The 17429-nt window shown below is 34.5% G+C and overlaps 1 protein-coding gene across 1 annotated transcript in view; it reads left to right on the forward strand.

Moving 5' to 3' along the window:
• LOC142222025 (uncharacterized) overlaps positions 1-17429 on the forward strand; it is a 681854-nt gene that overhangs the window by 421219 nt on the left and 243206 nt on the right. The window contains exons 6-7 of the mRNA XM_075291949.1: positions 2129-2343; positions 17011-17146. Coding sequence (XP_075148064.1) covers positions 2129-2343; positions 17011-17146 — 351 coding nt within the window. The remainder of the gene's footprint in view (positions 1-2128; positions 2344-17010; positions 17147-17429) is intronic.

Here is a 17429-nt window from a genome sequence, read left to right on the forward strand (position 1 = left end):
ATCGGGCGAAAGCTATATATAGGAGATGTATCTAAATCTGAACCGATTTCAACCAAATTTGGCACGCATATTTACAATGCTAATTCTACTCCCTGTGCAAAATTTCAACTAAATCGGAGTTAAAAATTGGCCTCTGTGGTCATATGAGTGTAAATCGGGCGAAAGCTATATATGGGAGATATATCCAAATCTGAACCGATTTCAACCAAATTTGGCACGCATAGTTGCAATGCTAATTCTACTCTCTATGCAAAATTTCAACTAAATCGGAGCAAAAAATTGGCCTCTGTGGTCATATGAGTGTAAATCGGGCGAAAGCTATATATGGGAGATATATCCAAATCTGAACCGATTTCAACCAAATTTGGCACGCATAGTTACAATGCTAATTCTACTCCCTGTGCAAAATTTCAACTAAATCGGAGTTAAAAATTGGCCTCTGTGGTCATATGAGTGTAAATCGGGCGAAATATATGGGAGCTATATCTAAATCTGAACCGATTTCAACCAAATTTGGCACGCATAGCTACAATGCTAATTCTACTCCCTGTGCAAAATTTCAACTAAATCGGAGTTAAAAATTGGCCTCTGTGGTCATATGAGTGTAAATCGGGCGAAAGCTATATATGGGAGATATATCCAAATCTGAACCGATTTCAACCAAATTTGGCACGCATAGTTGCAATGCTAATTCTACTCTCTATGCAAAATTTCAACTAAATCGGAGCAAAAAATTGGCCTCTGTGGTCATATGAGTGTAAATCGGGCGAAAGCTATATATGGGAGATATATCCAAATCTGAACCGATTTCAACCAAATTTGGCACGCATAGCTACAATGCTAATTCTACTCCCTGTGCAAAATTTCAACTAAATCGGAGTTAAAAATTGGCCTCTGTGGTCATATGAGTGTAAATCGGGCGAAAGCTATATATGGGAGCTATATCTAAATCTGAACCGATTTGGATGATATTTTACAAGATTTTCGAGACTCATAAAATATTCGGATGTACGGAATTTGAGGAAGATCGGTTGATATACACGCCAATTATGACCAGATCGGTGAAAAATATATATGGCAGCTATATCTAAATCTGAACCGATTTTTTCCAAAATCAATAGGGATCGTCTTTGAGCCGAAACAGGACCCTATACCAAATTTTAGGACAATCGGACTAAAACTGCGAGCTGTACTTTGCACACAAAAATACATCAAGAGACAGACAGACAGACAGACAGACGGACATCGCTAAATCGACTCAGAATTTAATTCTAAGCCGATCCGTATACTAAAAGGTTGGTCTATGATTACTCCTGCTTGGCGTTACATACAAAAGCACAAACTTATTATACCCTGTACCACAGTAGTGGTGAAGGGTATACAAAGTAGGTTAATATGTTATCATCCCAAAAAAATCTACATTTTAACCAAATCCTAAAAAACTCAAATTTTCAATGAAAAACTTATTTTGCTAAAATCATGACTACTCCCCAAATATTAAAATTCCAACAAGATCCTAAAAAAACTCGAAATTTTTATATAAAAACTATATGTTTCGTGACAACCCCGAAATATTCAAAAAAATTGTTTGTGTTAGCCAATACAAACGAGAAAAAAAATTTATAAACTGATTTGACATTTTAATGTCATTAAAAAATGTTCCATTTCATTTGACAAAGCCAACTATTAATAGAAATGCATATCATTAATAGCCAAACTATTGAAAAAGTATATCCATGTTTTTGTTGTCCACTACATCTATGTTTATTTTCTGTAATCAACCAAATTGTTATTAATTCTGGAAAAACTGCTCTTGAGCGGATTATAAATTTAACATTAATATCTTGGACATATGGAATATTTAGGGAAATAAAACATATAGTCTAAAAATCAATTTATATAATTTTTTTTTTGGCATATCGAGCTTTTTGCAAAGGAAATGGTATGCAATAAATTATTTTAAATTGAAAACATTTTTTTTTGTTTATTTGTTTTTATCGTATTAAAATATTTCATAGTTTTTATACATATGTCATATAGCCCAAATCTATAAAGAAAAACTTTTTGATTTTTTTTTTTTTTAATTTGAACTCATTGCTATGGTCTTTTTTTATTTCTCTATTTTCAGATTTCGTAGAGGGTGCTTTGCGTAATGTCAATTTAATCATTGAACCACCTGCTGTTAGACGTGGCCAACATGCTATATTGCGTTGCATGTACGATCTCGAGGGTGCACCACTTTATTCGGCCAAATTTTATCGTGGGCAATTGGAGTTTTATCGTTATACACCTGGTGAATTTCCAAATACGAAAGTTTTTCCCTTTCCCGGGATTCATGTTGACGTAAGTACAATTCACATATATACTCGGACAAAGCTAAAAGAGCATTCCATACTATTGCGAACTATAGTAATTTGGCAAAAACGCAAAAAAATTAAACTTTTCATTGATATGACTGTGTGCAAGTGTGCTTTTATTAAGGTCCACAACTTTGATAATTTTTTTGGTTTGTTTGTTTCGCTTCCACTAAAGTTTCGCCATTTTTCATTAAATGCATGTATACGCCACATAGTACCATGATTTGCCAACCAGTAACTGTGTGATAACCAAAACAGCTCAATAATTGAATTCCATGTCAAGGCTAATAGGTCCACTACAGATTTGATAAATAAAATTTAACCCATCTGAACTTTGATCACAAAATTGTGGTCAATTTAGTATTTTGCACAATTTTATTTTTTTTTAATACTCACAAAATGTTCTTAATGGCCATAAAGGGTGATACGGTCAAAATTTGGTCAAGGGAAAACGCGTGTAAATCGGTGAAATCGTTTATTTAAAAAATCAAATTAAATTTCTTTTTCAAGTTCAATTAGTATAAAATTCAGGAAAAATATTCAGTTAGGCTTTTGCTTTTCCAAATCCGAATTGCCGGGCCTCACGCTTGACACCTGCCATCAGATTTTGTACAGCCACCTTGTCCACCTTCTTCGCCACAGAAAGCCAGTTTGCCTTGAACTGCTGCTCGTCCTTAGCAGTTTTTTTGTCTTCTTTAGGTTCCGCTTGACAATAGCCCAGTATTTCTCAATTGGGCGGAGCTCTGGCGTGTTGGGAGGATTCTTGTCCTTGGGAACCACCTGCACGTTGTTTGCGGCGTACCACTCCATGGCCTTTTTACCGTAATGGCAAGATGCCAAATCCGGCCAAAACAGTACGGAACAACCGTGTTTCTTCAGGAAAGGCAGCAGACGTTTATTCAAACACTCTTTCACGTAAATTTCTTGGTTGACAGTCCCGGAAGCTATGAAAATGCTGCTTTTCAAGCCACAGGTACAGATGGCTTGCCATCTGCTACCTTTCCCCTTCCTTTTGCCGTATAAAACTCCTGTCCCGGAAGCTGCTTGTAGTCGGCTTTGACGTAGGTTTCGTCGTCCATTACCACGCAGTCAAACTTCGTCAGCATCGTCGTGTACAGCCTCCGGGATCGCGCTTTGGACGTCGTATTTTGTTTATCATCGCGATTTGGAGTCATTACCTTCTTGTAAGTCGATAGTCCGGCTCGTTTTTTGGCTCGATGCACGGTTGTAGACGATACACCCATCTTATTTGCGGCATCTCGGAGAGAGAGGTTAGGGTTTCGCTTGAAACTACCGGCAACTCTCTTCGTCGTCTCAGCGGCTTCCGGTTTTCGATTTCCCCCCGATCCAAACTTCCTGGCTGTCGACAAACGTTCCCCAAACACTTTAATTACATTTGTAACGGTTGATTTGGCAACTTTTAACGATTTTGCCAGCTTTGCGTGCGAGTAGCTCGGACTTTCGCGATGCGCGAGCAAAATTTTGATACGCTGCTCTTCTTGCTTGGACGGCATTTTGACAACTGAAGAGTGATACCCAAAATCAAAATAGAAACAACATTCTACACACACACACCTTCAAAATGAGGGGTCTTCAGGTTTTTTAAATGCAAAATTGAAAGAAATACGTCAAGTTTATATTGACCAAATTTTGACCGTATCACCCTTTATTAGATGGAAATCTATCCAAATGGGCCAATTTAACTTTAGTTTAGCTTATGGCAGTTTTTATTACATGTTTTATTTAAAAAATTCCTCAATATGAGAAAGCTTTTTGTATTTTAATAATTTTTGTGTACAGGGTGGCTGATATGTTCTGTAACAAAGTACAGAATTTTTTTCATTCTTAAACCCATCACCTGCTAATGGGAGAGATTGTCATTCCATTTGAAACACATCGAAATACTACGGTGAAACCTCTCCCGTTCTCAGAAACTTTGTAAACTGGACACCTCTCAAAAGTGGTCAGTTATCGCAACACATATGTTATAAAAAGTCGGGCGGGAACGAATTTTTTATTCCCTGCATCACATTTTCGATACCATCTCAAATACTTCCTGTTTGTTCGAATATAAACCTTTATAAAATAAATATGTCGAGCACGAGCGTGCGTGAGAAATAAAATCGGTTCGTCAATGTGCGTGAATAAAATTTCTGCAAAATCATGCTCACGAAAAAAATCAAGATTTAAATTGGATAAAAAATGCGTTTTCTAGAAGACCAAGAAGTAAAATCAGGAGATCGGTCTATAGGGAGGCTAACCAAAACATTGACCGATACGCTCCATTTTACGGTCCCCCACTTTGTGGTCCTGAAATACCTCTAGATTTCCAATTTCAGGTAAATCAAATTGATAACACGGTTTCTAGAAGCCCAAGAAGTCAAATCGGGAGATCGGTCTAAATGGGGCCTATACCAAAACATGGACCGATAGGCACCATTTTCGGTACACCTTTTTGTGGTCCTCATATACCTCTATGCACTAACCTATAATAGCCTGTTCCCCAGTGTGGTGTTATATATACACATTGTTAAAAAAGGTGGCAAATTGACTGAAACGTAATATTCCAACAAGTGCTGGCATAGCTATATTAGGAGCCATTTACCCTGCGATAAAATCCTTTACTCGAATTGCCTAAAGACTGCCGCAAATTTCTCAACAAGATGGCTGAACAGTACAATATTCACCTGATATGAGTGCTTGGCCAGAGGAAAATACCAGGGAAATGCGAAGTGGATGAGTTATCAAGGCTAGGAACTAACTTACATATTCCTGGGGAACTAGAATCTGTTGGTATGCCCCAGGCTACCTGCAAGTTCATATCATATGAGAAGGGCGTTATGATAGCCGATATATATAGATATGCTATTTTTTTCAAAACATTAGAGCTGCAAAAATATTGATAATCGCACCATTCGATATTTTCGATACTTTTAAAACATCCCAGCAAAAAAAGCGTCGCGAAAAAAGTAATGAAAATGTTCTTTTTGGATCCGAAAGTGGTGCATAATTGACGCAGACGCGATTAATTTAACATGGGCTTGTCATAGGACGGAAGTCCTCCATTTCAACAGCCGTTGCACTGAATTTGCATAACTTCTTTAGGTGTAATCCGAATTCAATGTTTTGGATGTAAATTACAAAATTCTGTTATATTTTGTCAAATAAATAATTTTTATAATTTTTAATGGATTCTAACGCTTGTTGGAAATGTTTGACCTCAAATATTTTCAAAAATTCACAATTTTTTCAGATTTAACTTAACAATTTTTTTCGACAAAATTTAAATGATTTGTACCATTTTATGAATTCTTACCCTGTTTTTAACAAAAAGAAGTTAAAATAATTTAAATGATTCGTACCATTTTATGAATTTTTACTCTGTTTTTAACCTATTTGAAACAAAAAAAAAGTTAAAATTACCCATTAACTGCCATTTTCATGTACCTCCGTTAGGCTTTAACTGCCAGTTAACAGAAAGTAAATTGTAAATATCTTCTCTTCAGTTAACCTTAACTGAAAAATTTTCGTTAGTTAAGTTCCTAATTAGCATATGGAATATATAGGCAAGATGACAGTTTCGTCCATAATATGGTTTAAAAGTTGGTTAGTTAACGGAACACTAACGGAGCTTTATGAAAATTGGGGTAAAAGTATGAACAAATCAAGTTATAAAAAATTGAATTAAAAGAACTTCCTGGGTAGTTAAAATAAAGAACATCAATGGGAGTGCATCTTCTGGAAGTGCTTTTAAACTTGTGCCTTTGGAAGAACTTCCAAATTTTTTTGCTGGTATGTATCGACACTATCGTATTTTTTACAACATTTAATTTTAAATGGTTTTCATGGGTTTGGATTATTTAAAAAGAATTAACAAAAAAAAAAAAACAATGAAAAACGCTATTTGAAGTGCTAATTACTGAGGTCCATTGAGAATTATTGACAATATATAGACATTATTTGATTTCAAATAAGAACTTCATTTAGACTCCGTGGTTTCTGGTATGCAAATCAAAAAGTAAAGTCCAAAATTTTTATTTTATACCCTTCACCATTGGACGGGGGGTATATTTACTTTGTCATTCCGTTTGTAACACATTGAAATATTGCTATAAGACCCCATAAAGTGTATATATTCTTGGTCGTGGTGAAATTCTAAGTCGATATAAGCATGTCCGTCCGTCCGTCCGTCCGTCTGTTGAAATCACGCTAACTTCAGAACGACATAAGCTAGCAACTTGAAACTTGGCATAAGTAGTTGCTATTGATGTAGGTCAGATGGTATTGCAAATGGGAAATATTGGACCACTCTTACGTATAGCCCCCATATAAATCGACCCCCAGATTTGGCTTGCGGAGCCTCTTAGAGAAGTAAATTTCATCCGATCCGGTTGAAATTTGATTCGTGGTATTAGTACATGGTCTTTAACCAGCATGCAAAAATTGGTTCATATCGGTCCATAAGTATATATAGCCCCTATATATACCGATACACAGATTTGACCTACGGAGCCTCTTGGAGGAGCAAAATTCATCCGATTCGATTGACACTTGATACTTTGTGTTAGTATATGGTATCTAACAACCGTAAAAAAATTGGTTCCTATCGGTAAACAAATATATATAGCCCCCATATAACCGACCCCAGATTTGACCTCCGCAGCCTCTTGGGATATAGAAATATTTGTCAAAATTTTATTTCAATAGAAAATTTTGTCAACATTTTATTTCTATAGAAAGTTTTGCCAACATTTTATTTTTCTGGAAAATTTTGTCAAAATTTTATTTCTATAGAAAATTTTGTGAAAATTTTATTTCTATAGAAAGTTTTGCCAACATTTTATTTCTCTGGAAAATTTTGTCAAAATTTTATTTCTATAGAAAATTTTTTCAAAGTTTTAGTTCTGTAGAAAATTTTGTCAAAATTTTATTTCGATAGAAATGTTTGTGAAAATTTTATTTCTCTGGAAAATGTTGTCTAAATTTTATTCCTATAGAACATTTTGTCAAAATTTTATTTCTATAAAAATTTTTGTGAATATTTTATTTCTATAGAAAATTTTGTCAAAATTTTATTCCTATAGAAAATTTTGTCAAAATTTTATTTCTATAGAAATTTTTGTGAAAATTTTATTTCTATAGAAAATTTTGTCAAAATTTTATTTCTATAGAAATTTTTGTGAAAATTTTATTTCTATAGAAAGTTTTGTCAATATTTTATTTCTATAGAAAATGTTGTCAAAATTTTATTCCTATAGAAAATTTTGTCAAAGTTAGATTTCTATAGAAAATTTTGTCAAAATTTTATTTCTATAGAAAATGTTGTCAAAATTTTATTCCTATTGAAAATTTCTCAAAATTTTATTTCTATTGAAAATTTGTCAAAATTTTATTTCTATAGAAAATTTTGTAAAAATTTTATTTCTATAGAAAATTTTGTTAAAATTTTTTCTCTATAGAAAATTTTGTAAAATTTTATGTCTATAGAAAATGTTGTAAAAATTTTATTTCTATAGAAAATTTTGTAAAAATTTTCTTTCTATAGAAAGTTTTGCCAACATTTTTTTTCTCTGGAAAATTTTGTCAAAATTTTATTTCTATAGAAAATTTTGTCAAAATTTTATTTCTATAGAAATTTTTTTCAAAGTTTTAGTTCTGTAGAAAATTTTGTCAAAATTTTATTTCGATAGAAATGTTTGTGAAAATTTTATTTCTCTGGAAAATGTTGTCTAAATTTTATTCCTATAGAAAATTTTGTCAAAATTTTATTTCTATAGAAATTTTTGTGAATATTTTATTTCTATAGAAAGTTTTGTGAAAATTTTATGTCTATAGAAAATTTTGTCAAAATTTTATTTCTATAGAAAACTTTGTCAAAATTTGTTCTCTATAGAAAATTTTGTAAAATTTTATTTCTATAGATAATTTTGTAAAATTTTATTTCTATAGAAAATTTTGTCAAAATTTTATTTCTATAGAAAATTTTGTTAAAATTTTATTTCTATAGAAAATGTTGTCAAAATTTCATCTCTATAGAAAATTTTGTCAAACTGAATTATATACGTACTGAATCGTCCTTTTTGGTGTTTAATATATACCACGTATTGACTAACTTACAATTTAGAAGACGTTGTTAAGAAGCTTTAAGATACCTTGGCATCGGTAAGTATTACCACAACCCAAGTAATTCAATTGTGGATGACAGTCTTTCATAGAAGTTTCTACGCAATCCGAGATTCGGCCTGGCCGAACTTACGGCCGTATATACTTGTTTTATTTTTATTTATTCATATGTTATACCAATCCTTCAAAGCCAATGTTTTCACCGACATCCCGATGATCATTACAATTATAACATAAACAAGATTTCTTTTACGTTCTTAATTTGATTCGTAGGTTTTTGTCTTAAGTTTCCCGGTATCTATTGTAAGAAAAACAAAAGTTGCTACAGAATAAAAGAAAAGGAAATCTGTTTCATGCAAAGCCGTAAATTTTAGTCTTTTTTATAAGAAATAAGACAAACAATAAAATAAATTAGAATTTTCACAATTTTGGTTTAATTTTACCTACATAATATGTAGGGCAGTAGTGATTGGTAAGAGAAAAGTTCACCAGAGGGGCATCACAATGCACTGAATAGTCTAAGTGAGCCTAAAATATAGGACTGCTGATATACTAAACCTAACTTAAAACCAATGTCTAACAACTTCCTAATGGTTTTCAAAGTTTACATAAAAACTCATTGACAGTTTTATTTACTTAACTGCATTGAGGGTATAGGTCTTTATATAAGCTTCTCTTTGTGTGATATTAATTCCTCCTTTTTGTGTCTACTTTAAAAGCCAAACCATATATGTACATATAAACTTCATGGATTTTATTATTGTCATTTCTCTTTTTCAATTTCACCAAATAATTACTTCACTTACAGTATTTTAAGTTTAAAATGCTTTTAGTAATATTAAAAAATGATCCGAAAACCATCAGCCATATAAACTCTAACATAGTCCTTGAATTACCGACATAGCTAAATAAACAAATCTATGGGAAACAACAAAGTCGTGGTAAAAAGTTCGACTAGTTTTTTTAAACTATACTATAAAATATATTAAAAATACATACAATATTTACTGTACTGCCAAAGCTAGCAAAAACAGAAGAGGAGTAGAAAACATAAAAAACAGCATTTATATAAATATTTTTACAAAACTCAGACATATGCAAATTGTCCTCTATATGGATGAACTAGAGAGAGAGAGAAAGAGTTGAAACTGCAAATACCACAGTGTGGGTGAATCTATGCTGCAGTTTCTAATATTTTGTCCTTTCGATAGAGCTACGACATTGGCACCAATACCTATTGCTATAGTCTTTACGTTTGTAGAAATTACAAGAGGCTGGAGCACACCATGGTAGGACATAAGTTAAAAACTATGGTGGTATTAGTTGAAAGCCATATAAAAGTGCTACGATAAAGGCACAACTTTTTCAATAAAATGTGCAATACAAAAATACAGACTTGCCCTGTTCCAAAGATTTTCCTTACACATTTTGATACCGACTTATAGAAGAGTAGTATTAAACTAAGAATACATTTAAAATTAAATTATCTTCCAAATTTGAGTTTTGCGTACTTCATACTGGGAAGCAAATGTTTTTTTTTTATAGCTGCGCTCAAAAAAAGTTTACTTGGATCTAAAGATTTTGACCTTCCTTTAAGTATTTTAGTATTAATTCAGAGTCAAAGATGCGGTTTCTTTAAAATAAGGAAATTTTTTAAGGTAGCTTTTAATCTAGGATCAATAAAATTAAAATTAAGATACAGATTTTTATACCCTTCACCACTACTGTGGTACAGGGTATAATAAGTTTGTGCATTTGTATGTAACGCCAAGAAGGATTAATCATAGACCAACCTTTTAGTATACGGATCGGCATAGAATTAAATTCTGAGTCGATTTAGCGATGTCCGTCTGCCTGTCTGTCCGTCTGTCTGTCCGTCTGTCTGTCTGTTGATGTATTTTTGTGTGCAAAGTACAGATCGCAGTTTTAGTCCGATTGTCCTAAAATTTGGTATAGGGTCCTGTTTCGGCTCAAAGACGATCCCTATTGATTTTGGAAAAAATCGGTTCAGATTTAGATATAGCTGCCATATATATTTTTCACCGATCTGGTCATAATTGGCGTGTATATCAACCGATCTTCCTCAAATTCCGTACATCCGAATATTTTATGAGTCTCGAAAAACTTGCAAAATATCAGCAAAATCGGTTCAGATTTAGATATAGCTCCCATATATAGCTTTCGCCCGATTTACACTCATTTGCCCACAGAGGCCAATTTTTTGCTCCGATTTAGTTGAAATTTTGCATAGGGAGTAGAATTAGCGTTGTAACTATGCGTGCCAAATTTGCTTGAAATCGGTTCAGATTTAGATATATCTCCCATATAAAGCTTTCGCCCGATTTACACTCATATGACCACAGAGGCCAATTTTTAACTCCGATTTAGTTGAAATTTTGCACAGGGAGTAGAATTAGCATTGTAGCTAAAAATGGTCAAAATACCAACATTTTCCTTGTAAAATCGCCACTGCTTAGTCGAAAAGTTGTAAAAATGACTCTAATTTTCCTAAACTTCTAATACATATATATCGAGCGATAAATCATAAATAAACTTTTTCGAAGTTTCCTTAAAATTGCTTCAGATTTAAACGTTTCCCATATTTATACCCTTCACCACTACTGTGGTACAGGGTATAATAAGTTTGTGCATTTGTATGTAACGCCAAGAAGGAGTAATCATAGACCAACCTTTTAGTATACGGATCGGCTTAGAATTAAATTCTGAGTCGATTTAGCGATGTCCGTCTGTCTGTCTGTCCGTCTGTCTGTCCGTCTGTCCGTCTGTCTGTCCGTCTGTCTGTCTGTCTGTTGATGTATTTTTGTGTGCAAAGTACAGATCGCAGTTTTAGTCCGATTGTCCTAAAATTTGGTATAGGGTCCTGTTTCGGCTCAAAGACGATCCCTATTGATTTTGGAAAAAATCGGTTCAGATTTAGATATAGCTGCCATATATATTTTTCACCGATCTGGTCATAATTGGCGTGTATATCAACCGATCTTCCTCAAATTCCGCACATCCGAATATTTTATGAGTCTCGAAAAACTTGCAAAATATCAGCAAAATCGGTTCAGATTTAGATATAGCTCCCATATATAGCTTTCGCCCGATTTACACTCATTTGCCCACAGAGGCCAATTTTTTGCTCCGATTTAGTTGAAATTTTGCATAGGGAGTAGAATTAGCGTTGTAACTATGCGTGCCAAATTTGGTTGAAATCGGTTCAGATTTGGATATATCTCCCATATATAGCTTTCGCCCGATTTAGACTCATATGACCACAGAGGCCAATTTTTAACTCCGATTTAGTTGAAATTTTGCGCAGGGAGTAGAATTAGCATTGTGACTATGCGTGCCAAATTTGGTTGAAATCGGTTCAGATTTGGATATATCTCCCATATATAGCTTTCGCCCGATTTACACTCATATGACCACAGAGGCCAATTTTTCGCTCCGATTTAGTTGAAATTTTGCACAGGGAGTAGAATTAGCATTGTAGCTATGCGTGCCAAATTTGGTTGAAATCGGTTCAGATTTAGATATATCTTCCATATATAGCTTTCGCCCGATTTACACTCATATGACCACAGAGGCCAATTTTTAACTCCAATTTAGTTGAAATTTTGCACAGAGAGTAGAATTAGCATTGTTGCTATGTGTGCCAAATTTGGTTGAAATCGGTTCAGATTTAGATATAGCTCCCATATATATGTTTTTCTGAGTTCGACAAAAATGGTCAAAATACCAACATTTTCCTTGTAAAATCGCCACTGCTTAGTCGAAAAGTTGTAAAAATTACCCTTATTTTCCTAAACTTCTAATACATATATATCGAGCGATAAATCATAAATAAACTTTTGCGAAGTTTCCTTAAAATTGCTTCAGATTTAAATGTTTCCCATATTTATACCCTTCACCACTACTGTGGTACAGGGTATAATAAGTTTGTGCATTTGTATGTAACGCCAAGAAGGAGTAATCATAGACCAACCTTTTAGTATACGGATCGGCTTAGAATTAAATTCTGAGTCGATTTAGCGATGTCCGTCTGTCTGTCCGTCTTTCCGTCTGTCTGTTGATGTATTTTTGTGTGCAAAGTACAGCTCGCAGTTTTAGTCCGATTGTCCTAAAATTTGGTATAGGGCCCTGTTTCGGCTCAAAGACGATCCCTATTGATTTTAGAAAAAATCGGTTCAGATTTAGATATAGCTGTAATATTTTTTTTTTCACCGATCTGGTTATAATTGGGTTTATATCAACCGATCTTCCTCAAATTCCGTACATCCGCATATTTTATGAGTCTCGAAAAACTTGCAAAATATCAGCAAAATCGGTTCAGATTTGGATATATCTCCCATATATAGCTTTCGCCCGATTTACACTCATATGACCACAGAGGCCAATTTTTAACTCCGATTTAGTTGAAATTTTGCACAGGGAGTAGAATTAGCATTGTGTCTATGCGTGCCAAATTTGGTTGAAATCGGTTCAGATTTGGATATATCTCCCATACATAGCTTTCGCCCGATTTACACTCATATGACCACAGAGGCCAATTTTTTGCTCCGATTTAGTTGAAATTTTGCACAGGGAGTAGAATTAGCATTGTAGCTATGCGTGCCAAATTTGGTTGAAATCGGTTCAGATTTAGATATAGCTCCCATATATATGTTTTTCTGAGTTCGACAAAAATGGTCAAAATACCAACATTTTCCCTGTAAAATCGCCACTGCTTAGTCGAAAAGTTGTAAACATTACTCTTATTTTCCTAAACTTCTAATACATATATATCGAGCGATAAATCATAAATAAACTTTTGCGAAGTTTCCTTAAAATTGCTTCAGATTTAAATGTTTCCCATATTTTTTTTACTAATATTGTGTTCCACCCTAGTGCATTAGCCGACTTAAATATTGAGTCTATAGATTTGTAGAAGTCTATCAAATTCTGTCCAGATCGAGTGATATTTAAATGTATGTATTTGGGACAAACCTTTATATATAGCCCCCAACACATTTGGCGGATGTGATATGGTATCGAAAATTTAGATCTACAAAGTGGTGCAGGGTATAATATAGTCGGCACCGCCCGACTTTAGACTTTCCTTACTTGTTTTTTACTAACATTGTGTTCCACCCTAGTGCATTAGCCGACTTAAATTTTGAGTCTATAGATTTTGTAGAAGTCTATCAAATTCTTCCAGATCGAGTGATATTTAAATGTATGTATTTGGGACAAACCGACAAACCTTTATATATAGCACCCAACACATTTGACGGATGTGATATGGTATCGAAAATTTAGATCTACAAAGTGGTGCAGGGTATAATATATTCGGCCCCGCCCTACTTTAGACTTTCCTTACTGGTTTCTTATAGAATTTACATCTCTTTTTGCAATATATTAATAAAGCTATTCACGTAGAAACAAATTCCAGTATAAAATCCCAATTATAACCGATATTTCCAAGGAATGAAATGTTTTCTTTATTCCATAAAAAAAACTTTTAACCAAGGATGCAAAATTCCCAAAATCCATAAGTTTTAGCCTATAGTAGAAGCGTTTTTATCTTAAATATGAACATTCATTATTATACCCACCACCACCACCAGAATGGTGATGGGGGTATAACATATTAACTTTGTCACATCGAAATATTGCTCTAAGACCCCATAAAGTATATATTCTGAGTCATGGTAAAATTCGATCTAAGCATCTCCGTCCGTCTGTCTTTTGAAATCATGCTAACTTCCGAACGAAACAAGCTATCGACTTGAAACTTGGCACAAGTAAATAGTTGTAATTGATGTAAGTCGGATGGTATTGCAAATGGGCCATATCGGACAACCACGCAAAATTTGGTCCATATCGGTCCATAATTATATATAGCCCCCATAAAAAACCGATCACCAGATTTGACCTCTGGAACCTCTTTGAAGAGCAAAAATTCATCCGATCCGCTTGAAATTTGGTACGAGGTGTAAGTATCAAAACAAGCATGCAAAAATTGGTCCATATGGGTCCATAATTATATATAGCCCCCATATAAATTCGGCCAGACCGAATCTTATGTACCCTCCACCATGGATTGCATAGAAACTTGTACTAAAGACTGTCATCCACAATCGAATTACTTGGGTTGCGGTAACACTTGCCGACGGCAAGGTATCTTCAAAATTCTTAACACCGTCTTCTCAATTGTAAGTTAATCCATACGGGTTATATATTAAACAAAAAAGGCCGATTAAATACGTATATAATTCTGTTTGACAACATTTTCTATAGTAATGAAGTTTTGACAAAATTTTCTATAGAAATTAAATTTTGGTAGATTATTTTTGGGGATCGGCTATATATAACTATAGACCGATATGGACCAATTTTGGCATAGTTGTTAGCGGCCATATACTACCACAATGTACCAAATTTCAATGTACCAATGTACCGGATCGGATGAAATTTGTAACTCCGCAAACAAAATCTGGTGATCGGTTTATATGGGGGCTATATATAATTATGAACCGATGTGGACCAGTTTTTGCGAGGTTGTTAGAGACCATATACTAACACCATGTACCAAATTTCAGCCGCATCGGATGAAATTTGCTTCTCTTAGAGGCCTCGCAAGCCAAATCGGGGGATCGGTTTATATGGGGGCTATATATAATTATGGACCGATGTGGACCAATTTTTGCATGGTTGTTAGAGACCATCTACTCACATCATGTACCAAATTTCAGCCGGATCGGATGAAATTTGCTTCTCTTATAGGCCTCGCAAGCCAAATTTGGGGGTACGTTTATATGGGGGCTATACGTAAAAGTGGACCGATATGGCCCATTTGCAATACCATCCTACCTACATCAATAACAACTACTTGTGCCAAGTTTCGTTCGGAAGTTAGCGTGATTTCAACAGACGGACGGACGGACATGCTCAGATCGACTCAGAATTTCACCACGACCCAGAATATATATACTTTATGGGGTCTTAGGGCAATATTCGATGTGTTACAAACGGAATGACAAAGTTAATAAACCCCCCATCCTATGGTGGAGGGTATAAAAAAACAATTTTTTAGAAAAATATTTAATAAAAAGTTTCCGCTGGTGATATTTGAAGCAGGAAGTAGTTACAGTGTCATGCTGTGGTTTCATATTAGGATCATATCACAAACATTTGAATAGACGTTTTGATGCATCGTGTTCAATGGCGTTTGTGGCTGAGTGGGCTAAGGCGTTCTGTTATGATGCCAGCAGACCAAGGTTCAACCCCCGGTGCAAAAAAGTTTTAAAAATTTTAAAAATTTGATAATAAGGTACCAAATTTCAATCGAATCGGACGAATTTTGCTCTTCCAAAGGGCTCCGGAGGTCAAATCTGGGGATCGGTTTATATGGGAGCTATATATAATTATGCACCGATGTGGACACTTTTTTGCATGGTCATTAGAGACCCTATACTAACACCCTATACTAACATGTACCAAATTTCCGCCGGATCGGATGAAATTTGCTTCTCTTAGAGACTCCGAAAGCCAAATCGGGGGATCGGTTTATATGAGGGCTTTATATAATTATTGACCGATGTGGCCCAATTTTTGCATGGTTGTTAGAGACCATATACTAACACCATGTACCAAATTTCAGCCGGATCGGATGAAATTTGCTTCTCTTAGAGGGTCTGCAAGCCAAAGTTGGTGGTCCGTTTATATGGGGGCTATACGTAAACGTGGACCGATATGGCCCATTTGCAATACCGTCCGACCTACATCGATAACAACTACTTGTGCCAAGTTTCAAGTCGGTAGCTTGTTTCGTTCGGAAGTTTGCGTGATTTCAACAGACGGACGGACGGACATGCTCAGATCGACTCAGAATTTCACCACGACCCAGAATATATATACTTTATGGGGTCTTAGGGCAATATTTCGATGTGTTACAAACGGAATGACAAAGTTAATATACCCCCATCCTATGGTGGAGGGTATAAAAACTGAAATTGGAAAAAATTTTGTTTTTTGTTTTTTAAATTTCTTCATCCAAATGAACTTCCAAGGCACAGCTTCGAAAGCAATGCAAAGGATCCAAAAATGAATTACTTCCATCCTATGACAAGCCCATGTAATATTCATTGGAGTTGATCCAAGTTTGCACTACTTCCGGATCACAAATTGGGGATGCAAACTACTTTTTTGGAAGCTCTCTTTTTCCCTGGGTAGGATTTTGCAATAAAAATATCTTAACTTAAGAATTTGTTCAACTATGGTGTTTTCCATATACAATAATAGTTTTATAAAAAAATAATTTAATTTTGGTCTTTGGATTTTTTTAACATATTTTTTACCATTTACTGAAAGATAAATGGATATTTTGTCACTGCCATGGAAATGATAAATAACATTATCTTACCGCTTTGCATTAAATGTCCTCATTTTGCTTTAATTCATCCTTCCTTCGCTTACAATGTTTCGCTGTTATTTCTCAGTCTCTTTCAATTTTTATCTTTTATTCATTCGTTCATTCACACAGGTCACCAGTTCGAATGCGACACAAGTGTTAATACGCAATGTGGGCTTTGGCTTATCGGGCAATTTCTCATGTGAAGTAACTGCAGATGCACCATTATTTTCGACAGCAACAGCATTTGGAGCTATGCAGGTTGTCGGTAAGTTTTTAATATGAACTATGACAATATTGACGTATGTTTGAATGTAAGTGTGTGTGTGTATGAATGTTCAACATCGTGAAAAAAAAGAATATTCAAGGAAGTGTGTGTGTGTGTCTTAGGGACACATCTGTCCATGGCGATGCTTAAACAAGCACAAGCGAAGATAAATTTTTACCGAGTTTATCTTTACAATAGCAAAAAGTTAAGGGGAGCAAAAAGTTTCCGTTGACTACAAGATGATAAACGTGTCACATCCGATGAGATCTCACAAAAACAAAAT

Source organism: Haematobia irritans, chromosome 1 (assembly GCF_050003625.1).
Source record: "Haematobia irritans isolate KBUSLIRL chromosome 1, ASM5000362v1, whole genome shotgun sequence".
NCBI lineage: Eukaryota > Metazoa > Arthropoda > Insecta > Diptera > Muscidae > Haematobia > Haematobia irritans.